This window comes from Ictalurus furcatus, chromosome 12, assembly GCF_023375685.1.
Source record: "Ictalurus furcatus strain D&B chromosome 12, Billie_1.0, whole genome shotgun sequence".
Taxonomy (NCBI): Eukaryota; Metazoa; Chordata; class Actinopteri; order Siluriformes; family Ictaluridae; genus Ictalurus; species Ictalurus furcatus.
The window spans coordinates 5,357,250-5,374,378 of record NC_071266.1 but is presented as its reverse complement, the minus strand read 5'-3'; the positions used below and the strand labels follow the sequence as shown (position 1 = coordinate 5,374,378).

The window sequence follows — 17,129 nt, the reverse complement described above, 5'->3', positions numbered from 1 at the left end:
AGTTTGGTCAGTGTAGACTCAGCTCTAGATTGCTCTTCTTTAGGAATATTTGCTCTCCAGTTTTTTTCCCTTTTTGTTTTGAGTTAGTGACCCTCCACTGCCATGCAATTGCCACAGCCATGGATGGTCATGCCAAAATCAAGCCAGGAAGTCAGGAACAAGAACACACTCCCATGCAAAACTGGGTAATGGTTCAAAGGTCATGGAAGAGTAGAGGGGACTGGGACAGGCTTTGGGTACCAGACTTTGGGTGAAAAATATTCTACTCATCTTTGTCTTTCTTCTTTTTTTTTTTTCTCTTGTGTTCAAGTAAAGCTAACTGGCTGTTAGCAGCAGGAGAGGGTACAGTCCAGCAGGTAGCTCACTTTCAGAATCCCAAGGGAAACCAGGCAAGGCTGATGTCTCCGGTCCTTTAGATAGCACTGGCGTTGGGGTCGTATCGTCTTTTTTTGACGTTTCTTGGTGGCATGGCCAAACGCAGAGGGAACAGAAGGTACAGGAGTTAGTGCAGGCAATGCCAGAAATATCAACTTTACACCACAACAGCTCTTTCTGAACACTGAACTTAACCACTGTACCCGAGCAACCCAGCAATCGCCATGTAAAAGCAAATCCATGTGAGCGAGTCCTTGAACTGAACTTGATAAATAATGTTGTATGCCTTGACCTTGACTTTTTAAGAATTAACACACTGCTGTCTCAATTATTCCAGAACGTTATTCCTGTGAAGTGCGACACTGTTTGACATTGTTGGGTTGCATGGGGTAACAGAGGCCCTCCTGTGCAGTTGGAGTGGACGTAGAAGTGTCCCTCCTAGTGAGTGTGAGTGTGCATTAGAAAGACAAAGAAGGATATGGAAAAACAACATTACCTCCTGGGAGAGAACAGTGACACACACAAAAAAGGGACTAAACAGTCTACAACACTCAGGGTCAGAACAGGATGTTCACACCCACAACATGAACGACGACGAACAATACCACCAGCGACAACAAGAAAGGCAACAAGAGTCACAACGACAGAGGGAGGTTTGACACAATCTCCCTATAGCATGGCGTGATGTGGGGCATCCCAGCAGTTTAACATGCACCTGTCCACATAGAGGTTAGGCGGGAGACGCCACTATCGCTGAGTGTGGGGGGACAGAGGAGGAGGTTCGGGGGAAGCATGCAGGTGCGGTGCAGCGCGTATCTGTACCAGGTCTCAGTGAAGCAGGCAGTAAAGGCAGCAGTGTCGGGCGGGTCCGGGTAGGGGCGTGAGGGGTCTTGCTCTGTTCTAGGTTTTCGAGGGGGGGCCAGGGCCTTCCACGAGGTTAGAGAGAGGCGTAGCAGCCAGCCATGGTACAAAGGCTGCCTACGACACAACCTCCACCCCTCTTCGCTCATACTTTCACCCTTTCAGACAACGGAAGGGGAAGGGATTGAAAGAGAGGTCACGGCGAGGAGAGCGGGTCAGAAACTGGTCATCCCACCCCAATTCCCCCCAAACAAATCAAAACCCGACCCCTAAAACCAACCTCCCCTCCCCCAAGACCCCAGGAAAACCGTCCCCTCCCGCCCAGCGAGGTGAGCTTGGCCTTTGTGCAATGCTCTTATACACAGCATCCTGTTGTAGCTTTGCCTTGTAGGTGCCAGTCCACATGCACAAACCCTATGTGGTCAAGATGCTATGTACAGACCAGCATGCTGAAGTGAGCTAAATCCCCCTAGACTGTTATACAACTCCCAAAGTTAACTAACTACTGAGCCCATTACCTTTGCTGCACTTCCTGTCAAATTCTTTTATAACGAACATATTTTATGAACTTAAATGTCTACATTTAACACATTTTTTAAAATAAATAAATAAATAAATAAATGCAACAACAACAACAACAAAAAAAAAAAATCCAGCTTTATCAAATGAACATTTTGGTTTATATGCTATGGACTGGATTAAAATGAAATATAAATTTCACACATCTTGTTTATGAGAGAGAAAATAGCACTCAAATTTGCTGATCATTAATTAGCATCTTTCTCTTTGTTCCCATCAACTTATCTTTTCAGTAGCATCATAACTCATAACTGTTTTTTGTTTTTTTTTTAAATCATTTTGCACGCATGCATCTCAAGCGTCGGGCCAGTTTTTCTGGAGGTTCTGCTACAGTCTACAGAGGCTTAGCCGATCCCAAAACTTTTTGTATGAATAAATAGGAAACAGCATGGATTGATTAACTGTGTCATTTACATTTATAACAGGTTTTATTAATCAGGTATTCATTTTAAAATATATATATATATATACATATAAATAATTCATAGAGGTATGTAAAGTATATATATATTTTACAGTAAATATGTGATTTACAGTAATTCACCAAATTATCACCTAAGTATGCGTTTAGCAGATTAAAGATTAGCTAATTCTTGCACACGAGATATATTTATTATAATAATGAAGACAAACATAACTTCAGATAGTATGGCACTTCATCTTCATAAATGGGACCTAAAATGCCGCCCTTGCATGTTATGCTATGTAAGAATCTGTAGCAGAAGCTCAGGCCCTGATGTATGTGTGCTGCTGCTATGTGTGTGCATGTGTGATTTCGTGTGTGTTAGCCTGAACCAGGCAGGCAGGCAGTAAGAAGCATGCGGTGTGACTCTTACTTAAATCCCCATCCCGTCCCCCCCAGCACTATGGCTGCCATCAGGATGGCCCCCGCGATGGAGCCTATGATAAGGTTGGTGGCACTAGGACCTGCAAAGGGGCATGATGGGAGAAAGACATGATGTAAGCTGTGTAGGGCAGTACACACAGCACGCAGGCTTTTACACATGAAATGCAAGAGGATGTCATATTCTCCATCGCCAGCTCCGTTGCATTAGCTGCTGCAGCACTAGGTGTTAGAGAGCCTTTGTAAGTTTCTCAGTGTGTCTTGGATGGTAATCAGGACGATACAAAAACTGCAGGGTACATATAAGGCCATGGGAGATAATTAAACAAAAACTTATCACTGGTATATACAGTAGCATGTTGATGTTGGTGGTTGGGGTGTGGCACAACTTGGTGTAGTAATAAACCATTAGAAATCCACAAAGCAACAACTAAGGGCACAATGACTTAGTGACTTAGACATATTAACAGTGCCTGGGGGGTCTGACAAGACTACGCTCACATACATATACACATATATACATATACACAACCTGAGCAAATAACACACAGGCACACTAATAAGGAACTTACAGCCCAATTTTGTTACATTCTAAGGGCTAAAATATGACGCAAGTTTGCTGCATTATATATTATAGGTCGGCATGTTGAGGTATAAACTGCTTAGCAGGGCCAAGCTCTCCCTCTTTTTCAAAGAATAAATACAAAAAAAAAAAAAAAGGTAAATCCATCCATCCATCCATCCACATCTTCGTATTTGCTGTTAAGAAATGGCTTAAAGAATTTAGATTTTTTTTAAAAAAACTTTTATGGAAACAGCATCAGCAATAGCCATAATTTAAAAAAAAAATAAAAATAAAATAAAAACATGGAATGGTATTAAGAAGAAGCTGGGGCTAATTTCTTTCTAGCCCAGAGTGTAGATTCACGCAGCCTATTGTTGATAGTTCCATCAAGAGATTACGCTTGATGAAACCCCCTTCTAGGTTTTGTGTGCATGGGGGCTAATTTGTTCAAGCTTGCATCACTGATATATCCATAAAACTGCAACGATTGACAAAGTGCAAATGAAATACAACAGCGGATGTAATAAACATACTGTACATAAGGTGGGTTATTTCAACTAAACCTATTTCTGATTGAAGGAGCTAGCTAACAGCATGCAGAGAATTTCTATTTACTGTGTTTGCAATTTGGAAGAGACACACCATGATTAAGGACTTGAAACACTTGTGTCTTTGTTCTTTTGTGTATGCAAAAGAGTCTATCGCCTATGATGAGACCCCATGCAATAAGCCACGACCCTAATGGTTTCATAATACTAAGTGTTACTGATACGGATAAAATTTATAGAAGTAGTAGTAGAATCATACACATACAGAGATACACACACACAAAATTTGAGCAACGGACACACAAACACACTCACAAGCGCCAGAACATTTTTGCACTCTCTTGAGCTGAGCTGCTTACAGACTACTTCAGCACATAGCTATGCTTGACAGTTTTAAATTCTGCATTTTCATACTCTTATGCTTCTTTCCATAAATGGCTGTTTATCCTCCTTTCTTATGTTCTCGTTCCCGTGTACAAATGCCCCACATGGACCAGAAAGGAGAGCACTGCAACACTGCATCACACAGAGTAATAATGATAATATCCAAAGTGATTACAGTCAAGGAAAAAAGGGAGAAAATGATATTTACTGATCGATCCAACAGGTTACACAACACCGATCAATCACATGGCACAGGCACAACAACCACGATGGACAAAAGCCACTGGGAGGAAAACACACAGACACGCAAACAAGGGATCACAAGATCTCCCGCTCGTTGGGGGAGTGGCGTTGAAAGGGATAAGAAGTGCTTACTCTATTCCCCACCCAGTGCCTCCAAAAATCACCCCCAGGGCCAGAATGGTCCCTGCCACTGCCCCTATCAGCCTGTTAGTGGCCACGCTCACTGCGCAGAGGAAATAGGGGGGATTCAGAAGAGAAAATGTAAGTTAACGCCCCAAGCTAAGAATGCATATGCATATGGGGAAGCCCAGTTTGAAGAAGTGATTTGAATGTGGTTGAGGGTCTATATTTGGGTATCGCTACAATTAGCATGTTACTGCTGTCTGTGTGGAACGGAAATAAGGGCTAGGAGTCATCACGAACCCTTGGGACCCTCGTCTTCAACGGCAGGTGGTTCTTTCGGCGGGTCGTGCATGCTGCAGTCTGTCCCAGCCCAGGTGGCGTCACAGGTGCATGTGGCTTCGTTATTGCACACCTGAGAATAACGGATAAATACAGCAAAAACGATCCTTCACTCACGACACCGACGGAATAAAGACGGACAGGAATCTGCTGTGAAACCTAAGCAAGAGAGAGCCCATACCTGGTCCATGCTTCAGACTCACATAAGATATCCACAACATCAATATAGCGGCTGTTTAGCGCCTCAGTGATGTAAGATCCATTCAACAGAGCCTATTAACATTAAAACCATGTGTGGGCTCTCTCTGGTGCACATCATTATGCATTCATTAACATTAGTGCAGCTATAATTGCACCTGATTCAGCTGAAAAGAGCTCAACGGGTTAGCAAGGTCGGAGCTAATTCAGCAATTTTGTTTCCTCCAGCAAACAGAATTTAAAAAAAAAAAATTCTAATTTAATTGTTTACTAGAGGAATGGATCAAGAATCAGAATTAGAAAACTGAAACTAGAAACATGTTGCTATGATCTACAGCTCGAAGTAAGTTGTTAGAGCAGACCATTGGACCTTCTTTTCTTGCTTTGTTTAGCGCATTTCCTGGTTTAAGTCACATGATTCATCAGCTAACTAACAAGTCTCTCTTCAGGTCAATAAGAAAAAATGTCATGTTACCAAGGACCTGGAACATTCAGCTCTGTCCTGAAGACTGTCCTGTGGTGGAAAACTTACTGAACGTTACAAAGAGCTGACACTGGAGAGTCCTCCCATAAATATAACCGTGTCAATGATGAGACGTTTTTTTCTCTGTTCAACGACAATAGGTTTTTAAACGTCTATATTATTAGTCGTATTATTAGGCTCAAGTGAGGAAAATGAGTCAACTTAGTGTGACTCAGTTGTTGCAAGAGAAACATTAGTGTATTAGATGGAGTGCATTAACATAAGCATGTAATTTGAATTACAGCTAGCACTACAGTCACCGCTGCTGTTCTAGAAAATGAACCACCTTCTGCCCAAACAGATTCAAGAATTCAATAGCATTGTGGTACGAATAAGAAAAGATCCAAGTTCTGTGATTAGAAAAAGTGTATTACAGGCATGTTACGTTTTGTGACTCACTCCATGTGAAGAGCACACGCGTCCGTTGGGTCCGGAAGGACAGGCTGTAAGATTGAGGGAGGAGATAGGCACACACTTCCGCTCAAGGCACATCATGGAGGGGCCGCATGGTGTCCCATCCTCCACGTAACCCAGATCGGTTTCATCATCCAAGAGTACACGGCCGCCACTGAAGGTATGGAGGGTAAGAGATTAATCCAAACAGAAATGAAAAGGAATAAACTGAAGAACACAAGTCATTTCATATGTCATGAGTCCTAGCCTTAGAAGCACTGGGTTTGTGCTTCTGTTCAATACATCTAAATGACGATGATGATGATTATTATTATTATCATTACCAAATTTGACAGTCAAGCTGGAAATCTTATAAAGCTGCAGGAAATTTCAACCGAGATATCGTTCCTGGGCAGTCATTTATTAGCGTGCCTTAGGAAAAGGTCTAAATATGTTCTTACAAAAAAACAAAACAAAACATACAGTAAAACTGGGAAACATCGGTTTTGTGCAGCGGCTTACACCAATCAGCTCTAACATTAAAACAACCTGTCTAATATTGTGTAGGTCCTCCTTGTGCTGCCAAAACCTGCAGGTCTGACCCTGTGACATCCCACATCCCACATCCCACATATGCTTGACTGGGGAATTTGGAGACACCTTGTGCCAACTCTTTGTCACGTTCCTCAAAACATTCCTGAACATAACAGAGTGTGCTATCCTGCTGAAAGAGGCCAGTGCCATTAGGGAATACCGTTTTCTTTGTGCTACACTAGCTCTTCGGTAGGATCGGACCAGACGGGCTAGTCTTCGCTCCCCATGCGCATCACTGAGCCTCGGGCGCCTATGACCCTGTCACCGGTTGTCCATTCTTGGAGCAATTTTGGTAGGCTTGACCATTTTTCCTGCTTCCAAGTTCCAACACGTTAAGTTTGAGAACTGACTGTACACTTGCTGCCTAATATATCCCACCCCTTGACAGGTGCCACTTTAATGAAATAATCAATGTTATTCACGTCACCTGTCAGTGGTTTTAATGTTATGGCTGCAAACATGCAAAATCAACAGTTGGTGTAAGCCAATGAGATATGATGTTTCATGCGTAGCAGCTTATAAACATATGGTAGCTAGCTTCATGTCTCATGGTGGAAGCATGTACTGGATTATCCTCACCCTTTTATATTGACTAGCTGTGGTGTGGCGGACAAAACCGCTGAAAATGCTGTTGGCTCGGGTTATTCTGACTGACAGAGTCTTGTGAGAGTCTTGCAGAGTTTAGTTTTTAATACACCTGAAGTCAGTATAATCCATGGTGCAGTTCAAGCCCTCAATCAGACCGACTATATAAACTAGGTCAGATTAGAACTGCGTCATTCATCTGAAAATAATGTTATATTTTACGAAGCATTTTTATTTGATTTGAGACACACAGTGGTACTGACCTGCAGTCTACCAGACGTCCCTGATGGTTGAAAGTGGTGGGGGTGATGTCGCCTTTCAGTGTCCCAATCCTAGGGGTTCTACTGATGTTGGTGCACAGCAGGTACCCGCAGAACACGTCACTGCAGATGGAGATCGTTCAAAGCATATTTTTAACGCGCACTCGTCGAGTTTGCCGCTGAAGCTCAACGTGCAAATTCAACAGCTAATGATAGTTAAATGTGCTGCTTACTGTTTACTGCAGGGGATCCACTTCTCTCCGTCTTTCCCACAATTTCCCTTCTCCGTCCCCTCAGTGTTCAGCTTTTCGTAGCAGTGCTTCTCTGAACCTCCTGCCTCTGAGAATGAAAAACAGAACATATTATATTCCAGTGGCTCGGTCAGTATTTGCATCTGACTCGGATCGTATTTTATAGTTTTGTCTGCTTTTTCCGTAACTCACTTGTACCCCAGATGTATTTGCACTGGCTGTCTCTGGTCTTGCATTCACCCCCATAACAGCGGCCCTGGAGCAGCAAGAAGCAACAGCTCGGGTGAAGTGCTTAAAGCACGTGTGTGAAGAACAGCATGACTGCAAGCACCTGTATCATATTTTAATGAAAGACGGACTCTGAGAACTCTGAAGCTGAACACTGCACCTGGTTGAGCTGACAGGGGTACCCGTCCTGCTTATGTAGGTTAGGAGGACACTGTAAGACGAAAGAAATCTTTAGTGACGTTCATTATTTTCCCTAAGCATTCAGCTTGGAGAAAACACAAGCAAAAACGGATGTGCATGCTTGAGATATGTCTGAGTGATTGTGCAAACAATAACCTGTCCAGAATCTCCTGAACAAGACTCTGAAATATCGCAATCGTTCACAGAGTAGCGGCAGCCATAGCCCCTGGGAAGGAACTGTTGAAAAGAAGTCAAGTCAAGTCAAGTGCCTTTTTTTTAAATTGTCATTTCAACCATATACAGCTGGTACAGTACACAGTGAAACGAAACAACGTACATCCAGGACCAGGGTGCTACAAAAAAACAACACACTAACCACATGAGACGACACAGAACTGAATAAGACCTACACATTTCTACATAAAGTGCACGTGCAAACAACACAAGACAGTACAGTAACTACTAAACCAGGACAATAGGCACAGTAAGTGACAGTGTAGCGCCGACCAGCACACAGTTCTAGTATGGAAGTGTCAAATATAACAGGTAGTGCAAAAGAATACCAATAAATAAATAAATAATAATAAAACAAATAAATAAATAGCAGTTACTGCGGTAACAGCCAGGTAAAGAGTGTAATAGTGACAATAAATGTAACATCGTACTTTTAAGTACAGTAGCAAAGAAGAGGACAGAGATAAGAGAAAATCTTTTGAGGGTCGCCAGTAAAACCATTACCTTTTAACATTACGATATTATTTTATTTATGCTTTCTCAGCTGTACAAGTAAGAATGGCAAAGGATCTAGCAAAGAAGATGGCAAAGAAGCTGTGCTTTATATGGTATCCATTTTTAAACCTACAGCCAGCAACACTGGCAAATGGTAGCTGAAGATAACCCAAAATCCAGACAAATACAGCTGCTTCATTATTCATTGACCCTCCTAAGGCACACTGCTACATCATGCCTATGCTAGAATGCCTGAACAGTGGCAAAATGTACAACCAAAGCCCGTAATGTATTTATTTATTTATTTATTTATTTTCGCTGCTTACCTAAGCTGAGGAGCTACAGAGACATGACTTTCTTCGAAGAGGTATTTTATTAATACTAAAGAGAATTATTAATAAGAAAGAAAAAATTAAGAGATTACCCACAAACTGCAAGGAAAACATTACCCAGAGAAATGATAATAAATAACAGAATCCAATAAGATATCTATAAAATAAAGCATTCATAAGTAAGGAACAAAACACGATGGGGCATGCTGTTACTAGAACAAAATCAATGGAGGGGTGATGAGATGTGTGACTCTGGTAGCACCTTGAAGTGCCAGCATGTCCTGAAGTGTTTTCCTCCTCTTAAACCTTAGCAATATGTCAATTATTAAATGTACTAAAGAACCAGATGTTGTACTTTTAAACATTTACAGTTATGTTGTGAAACGTCCTTGAGACAAGCTAGTTCCTGTTATAAGAGACGAGATTAGATTAGAAGGGGGAATTATCACTTATATTATAGCAGCTATAAACAGTCTTTTATTGTTTATTATTAGGCTTAGATTATATGTAGAGTGTTTAAAATGTAGACGGATTAAAAGCAGTAATAAAGTATGAAGCTTGTTGTTATGACCTGCTGCTAAATGTAACAACTCTGTACTCTCTCTCTCTCTCTCAGACTATATAACTGTGGGGGAGAGGCATCAAATCATTGAAATGTCAACTCAAACTGGAGGACACAATATAGTGTGATAGAATAACAAAACACATTAATCTGTCTTTTTATACACTTGTAATATAATAAAAGTTCTACATATACCTCTATATCCCTTTTTTTCTGAAACCATTTTTGATAGGAAACTAGTTGAGGTGCTGATGTCATGAAATAAAAATATTAAATGGCAATGGCAAGGTGTAACAATGGTATTTATTGTTACATTTATGTTGCCGTTGGTTTGGGAAGGTTCAAATATTCATTTAAGAGCTCAGTGTTGAGTTTACAATTGCAATTTCAAATCTTTTTTCAGTATAATTACTTTCTAGACTCGGCCGGACTCGACTCGGCCATCAAAGACTCGGATTTGACTCCGACTCGGCTCATTTTGGACTCGAACTCGATTGGTTAAGGACTTGGTCTCGACTCGAACTCGACAAAGGTGGACTCGGACCCAACACTAGTGTGTCCTCCGTACAAGTCCTTGCAAATGAGTCACAATAGAAACGATAACGTAGTAATAATATATACCTGCGATTTGAATGACTACTGTCAGAGCTATTGATATAGAAAACACCTTGTGACCAATCAGACAAAAAACACAACAGATGACTGAACTGAAAAACACGGGGGCAAAACATTATTTTGAAGTAGCTTAAAATGACTGTTTCCAGACGATGAAGCTTCAGAATGTTCTAGAAGTTAAATTTAAGTTAAATTCCCCAGGTTGCTGGAACTTGCAGCGCTGTCCAATAATGTAAGCATGCAACGCATTTATTTCTGTAATTCAATAAGGAGCATAAATAAGACCTGGATGCTTTTAGAGTTTCTTCCTTCAACCCCCATCATCATTAAGAGAACGAAAGACCAGGAAGTGCTGAGCTCTTACCAGGCAGGTGCTGTTGCAGCACGGCCCATCACTGCAGTGAGCACCATTAGACAAAGAGCACTTCTTACAGCAGTCCTTATAGCACTCCTGCTCCAGAAAAAGCACACACACATGCAATCACACTGCATTCTCACAACGCTCATCCATTTTTTATGTCATTAAATACTGGCTTGGAAGACAGTGCTTTGACAGGAGTGACACTAATGCAGATTCATATATGCTGCTACAGCAATAATAAGTGGTAATAATGGCTAGAGGTCGACCGATAGTGGATTTAACCGAGACGATAACTAAGTTGGGCAGTACATGCCGATAACCGATTAATCACCCGATAGTTTTAAAAATCGATACTGAACGAAAACAGAACACTCAAAAGTAAAACACTGCTGAACTTTATTACAACAATAAACAGTACTGACTCTACCATGAAAATGTACTGGAGTTATTTCTAAGTGAAATAACTATTAATCAGTATTAAAGTAAATAAAAGATATACATCCAAACTGAACCAAAAAGTAACAATCCAAATAACGAATAAAAATAGAGACATCCAAAATGAATTTTAAAAAGAACACTTCAAATAACACAACAAAATTTGTCGGCGATAGTTTTTATTTCACCTCTAGAGGCCGCTCTTGTACTGTATCATGACAGAAGCAGCTGGGAAAATCTATCTGTGTGTATTTTTCCTGGATCTATCACTATCGGCGCAGATTAATCGGCAGAACTGATTATTGCAATCGGTCGACCTCTAATAATGGTGTATATGGTGAACTCACCATCCTGGTTCCACAGTCACACTCCTCTCCCACCTCTACATACCCATTGCCACATTCTGTAGCCTCAAAGAGCTGCCAACAGATACAACATTATCTATGACTTACAGTATGCTCAAACGTGCTTTTTTCATGATGGTTATGTGTGTGTGTGTGTGTGTGTGTATAGAAATAATTATTTGATCTGCAGTGTGTCTGGAGGAACACACAGCGTTTGGGTTCACCTTGTTTGGTCTGTTAAAAAGACAGGACGCTCCTCCCTTGAGCAGGAAGTTCTTAAAGTCTGTGATACTGCATTTGGAGAACCTGCGAGGATGCTGCACTCTGAAATGAAAACAGAAGTGATTTTAATATTGCTACACTGGGAGTAAAATAGATCATATTTTGACCACAGTCATGGCAGACGTACAAGGCTTAACCTGACATTGGTGTGTGTGTGTGTGTGTGTGTGTGTGTGTGTGTGTGTGTGTATACCCAGTATCTTCCATTATGCATCCCACCCAGGAATCCATGCAGCCGCACTCCTCTGGACAATCACAAAACAGACAGAACTTTCAGCTCAAATCAAAGCCTTATACTACCCTTGAGGCATGGTATAAAATAATTGAGGAGTATGACACAGTTTCAGACATACTTCTCCTGCTAACAGGGTCCCACTGGATGCCCAGATTCTGTGCCAGGCTCTGGGAGAGAGAGGCAGCCATCGTCCACGTGCTGCCAAACTGACAGACAAAGAAAGAACAAAGAGAGACAGGTTTGTAGCATGATAACTCCTGTTCTATTAATGCAAACCTTTCACTAGAGCTGATTTGAAAATATCCATGAAATGAACCTCACCTCGTTAACCCCTACTCCTCTTCCAGAGGAACATACTCCTCCGATGTAGGCCATGCTGCTGCGGCCGTAATGAAACGTGACATTTCTGCAAAGCCAACAATATTTTCCTTTTACTATAACTCCCAAACGAATAGAAAGGTAAATAAATGACATTCCAATAGAAAGGAGATTGATTCTCTTTGCTAAATATTAAAAACAAAACAACACACAAGACTTATTCCTCAGTATGCTTACTATATAAGCTCCGTAACACGGACACCACTGGAAATTATTTGCACACGTTTTGGGACCGTGGTGTGACTCCTATTGATAAGAACCCTTGCCTGTTTAACTGCTGCAAATAAAGGTTATTTTACACAACTGGATTAATCTACAATCACAGATGTCATGACAATGGTCGCTGTACTCAAGGTGACCTTGAGTAGATGAAAAGCCCTATACAGAAAAGAATTATTCTTCGACAACAGCTCTATCAATCCCAACTGCATGCTCACGTGAACAGGTGAACAGCATCTGCGCTGACGCCGATGTTCTGCTGCCGGTACTTGGAGAAATCTTTCAGCATGTCCAGAGGCTTGACACTGAGAGGAATCCTGTCCCTATCCGTCCAGATCTCAACAGCAACCAACACCACACGCGTGTTAAGCTGTTCCTTAAATATCTGAGGGTATGGCATATAATAGACAACATCAGAAGATAGAATGGACAATTGTATAATGCGTAATAAACATTATGCGTTTGGTTTTGGTATTGTGGCAATAATAAACTAAACTTACAGCATCTACGAGGTTCACCACTGATTTGGCAAAGTTCCGCGTATGCTTTTTGCTTTTATGTCTCTTAAACTGGAAAATGAATACATTTTGTAAATATTACACAAAACCATGCGTGGGTTATCATTACATCTGTTAATTTGCTATAACTATATGGTTATTATTTGCTTGTTATATTGTGCCCCCTTGTGACCAACAGGCATATTACAGACCACAGCATGCAAACTATACAGTACAGAATATACATTCATTAATTTAGCTTTGTATTAACTAAACAATAAACCTTCTTATGATTTGTATAAACCAACCGTGTTGTGGTCGCTGACTATCATGATCTCCAGGTACTTGATCTCATCGAACGCCTTCTGCGGGACCTAAAAGAGAAAGTTAATCATAACTACGAAGTATAGACGAGAAAATCCAAGGGATCCAAGAAAAAAAAAAAAATCCAAAAGAATGGAATACGGCATCTCACTGCTCGTTTCCTGCGCCGCCTGAGCCAAGGCATGTCGGACAAGATCTGTTCTTCCTCCTCCTCATCCTCCCCCTGGTCCTCAGAAGCTGAAAGAGAAAAAAGACATAGACAGATGGAGAGGTGTAACCATGGAAACCAGGCCAAGAACCATGTAACTCACTAAAAAAATCATGAAAAAAATGTATGACCGCACACTCTTACCCAAATCAGCAGGGGCTCGGCCCATACGGAGTGATGATGTCCGACGCAAGGTGTGGGGCCTCGGCCCCGTGCCCTGTAGGTCAAAGTTCAAATTATGCAGACTGAATACGCCAAATACAGGCATGCAGAGCACGTTTTTGCAGATGGAAAAAAAGCACACTGCGATTTTTACCACAGCTTGAGTCTGGTTCAGGGGTGCGACGAAATAGACAAACACTCCATCGTCAAACATTCCACTGTGAGAGAGGAACAGAAGGAAAAATGACTAAATGTCAGTAAAAACAAGAGGAATCATTTCACCTGTTTGTGATATAAAAGATCATAATTGCTATCATAGTACATGTCCGCCCTCTCTGTCTACCTCGCTCTGTGATCCACCGCCACACACTAACATGATGACATTCAAAGCCTTTCATGAGCCCCACCTGCCATCTGGCCTCACAGTGGGTCTCCAAACACACACGCAAGCATTAGCAAGGTTTGTGTGTAAACACACTCACTCACACACAAACACAAAGGATTGGCATTGTGTCTTACTGGAGCCCGTTGCAAGTAGACAGAGCCACATGAGAGGCCTCTTTCCCTCTCACTTGACCATGGTAGTAGCAGTGCTCACCTCCCTAAAACCATACAGACACAATTTTACATAACATTTTTTTTCCTGAAACAGTGTGTTACTGGGCCGTATGTTGATTTTACCTTTGAGAAAACTGGTTTGTCTTTTTCATAGTGGATCTCGACATAATTTGAGGACAGCAGACCACTAAAAAAAAAAATAAAATAAAACAACGAATTAATTGGCATACTATACCAATACTATAATAAACTTTTGAATAATTGATTACATTTCTATCGCACCCTACCAGGCTCTAACTGCTGCCCAGACGAATGCAGGTTATCAATCTATTTTGGTTCACGTTACATATTAAAACTCAGACACTGCAATGAGTCACTGCGGTTATATGCACACAGACGCACACCCACTCACCACCCACAAGAAGCAGACGCATATCTGAGTCCCTTAGCACTCTTTTTAATCCCAGAGGTTTTCCGTTTGTTAAGTGTTCACTGGGAGAACACACTCTGCAGTCTATGCTGTACTAACTGCAGCTCCTTTGAGAGAAAGTGCTGTGTGACTTCGCCCTCAGAATTCACCCTCCCTTTGTAGACACACAAAATAAACACACATCGCTACACCTACTTGTTTAGTGCAAGATCCAGAGTAAAAGTAGAACCAAAGGCGTCCAGCTGGAAGCTTGCCTGTGCCAAGTGGATGGCCTGTAGGAGTTTATTAGACAAACAGACTTTTTTTTTTTCTTTAACCACATAGAAGCGTACACAGCATGTTCTTTTAAGCTTTAACATGAACAGCAGTAATAGATTGTATGTGCATTTTAAATGACAGCATTTCAAAATGGATAACCAAGCAAACACTTACTATGTAAAAGTCTTATTATTGAACATAACTTAAAGAAGCAGAAAAAAAACCCCCAACACACTCAAATTACGCAGCACTGCTGTTTTGGTCTGAAATGCTGCACTGGCAGCCTGAGGCAGGACGTGTGCACTGCAAGCAAGCCCTTCACCTCCCTATAGGGGTAAAACAAACTGCTACTTTTGCAAAAAAAAAAAAAAAAGGATGCTTGAGTCCACGCACCAGGCTTGATGATGTACACAATGCACCACTCTCAGCAGCTGCTGAGAAAAGAGGATGGCGGAAAGGAGGGGGGGTGGGGGGTGGGGGTGGACTTGCAGTTTTTGCCTCACAACAATAAAGTGCTCAGTCAGCATTCCATCACACGCTCGGACATGCACGCTCAAACATAGACACTCGGAATTATAAGCCCGTTAACTTATTTACAAATCACATACAAATCTGAACCTTCAAATCTTCTGAAGATTCAAATACATTGATTTAAAAACACTCCAATCCCAAACAACCGATCAGACTGCCAGTCCAAATTGCATTACACACACTCTCACAGCCAGAAAGGTAAGATGCACAAGGAATCAAAAACTGTCCAGGATGTGAGTTGGGCTGGGTGTATGTCAAAAATCCTCCTGTCGCCCCTATCCCCATCTGATCCTACAACCGTGTCTAACTCACCTGTCCTTCAGCTGCCTGGTTTCGAGCGCGAGTATCCAAGTCGTGGTATGCGCTCTCCGCTTCCTCGTTCACGTAGTACACCAAGCGTGATGGGTACGTGATGGCCACCTCCTTGTCCTGTTCGCTTGTAGCGTTCCCATTGCTCTTAGACTCCGGTGCTGCCGTCGCATCTTGCCACAGCGTTGCAGACCCTCGCTCGTCGACAACCTCGTTCTCCACGGAAACTGCAGGACCAACACGCGGTTACTTCTGAGCGGAAACCTCTCAGTTACACGTGAACAGGGCCTACAAAAGCAGTGCTGTGTGCAGGAAAATGTGCTACTGCCCTAAATGAACCATGAATTACAGCGGAACAGAAATTCCAACGTAGATTAAAGTGACTAGAGTTCATTTAGGGGAAAAGAAAAAAAATCCAGCGTCTTACTGTTTTTTTGTTTTTTTTTCAACTTCTCTAGTAATGTAGTGGTGGCTGAGAGTGCATAATACAAGATGATCAGATTATGATTGTTTTGCGGGCACTCAGATTATGCAGAGGCCTGCTAAAGATCCATGTTTTATCTAGAGACTGACTGATTCAAGCGCACAACTAAGTAGGCTGCTAATAGAGGCTTACTGCAACCACAGAAGCCCCTTTACTGTCAGGATGAGCAGGATATCCAGGCATTTCCAATACATTGCAGTCAAACACGCAAGCGCACCTGGTTATAAGACTTGGGTGCAAATATGAATCATAAGATATATGATGCAGGTGACATATTTGATGCAGGTGAACAGTACGTACCCACTGAGGCGGAGGAAAACGAAGGTAGCAGTGCAATTAAGACGCCAGCGATCAGACTCGGATGGAATATCAGACGCATGATTCATATTTGAAGACCTTTCAAAAATGACATCAGCGCATCAGACCGCAACGATGATCCTGGCGCATGGTCGCGCGAGCGATGCGAACGGGAAGAATAAGGGGGAGATGGAAGGATGGATAGTAGCGCGGATGACAGGAAAGCTGAAGGGAAAGAAGGTTGTAAGGCTGGAAGGCGGTGGCCAAGCAGCGCATACATCAGGAGAAACACTGCGCATGCGCAGTGCATCCGGCTCTCTTCCCAACATCTGACGAACACCATTGGCGCACAGAGCAACCCTCTTCTCTAATCACAGCGCACACATTGTAATATTTCTGGACCTAAGAAGTAGGCCATTAGGTGAAAGGCTACCTGGCAATCACATTTAGGCCTGTCACTTTCATATTATTCCACCAATTCATATTATTCAAAGGAATCATGATGGG

The 17,129-nt window shown here is 42.0% G+C and overlaps 1 protein-coding gene across 1 annotated transcript; it reads right to left on the bottom strand.

Moving 5' to 3' along the window:
- Window positions 1-304: 304 nt before the first annotated feature.
- adam23a (ADAM metallopeptidase domain 23a) lies at window positions 305-16,949 on the bottom strand. Its single transcript, XM_053637379.1, has 26 exons — window positions 16,626-16,949; window positions 15,845-16,068; window positions 14,939-15,015; window positions 14,437-14,500; window positions 14,275-14,357; window positions 13,910-13,973; window positions 13,738-13,810; window positions 13,537-13,622; window positions 13,370-13,435; window positions 13,065-13,133; window positions 12,783-12,949; window positions 12,289-12,373; window positions 12,086-12,173; window positions 11,926-11,977; window positions 11,676-11,775; window positions 11,455-11,526; window positions 10,676-10,762; window positions 8,230-8,310; window positions 8,054-8,104; window positions 7,858-7,921; window positions 7,648-7,753; window positions 7,418-7,537; window positions 5,982-6,150; window positions 4,823-4,934; window positions 2,652-2,742; window positions 305-458 (listed from the first exon to the last, which is right to left on the bottom strand). Exons 1-26 carry the CDS (start codon window positions 16,702-16,704, stop codon window positions 413-415), a joined length of 2,376 nt encoding a protein of 791 aa, XP_053493354.1. The 5' UTR covers window positions 16,705-16,949; the 3' UTR covers window positions 305-412.
- Between the last annotated feature and the right edge of the window lie 180 nt (window positions 16,950-17,129).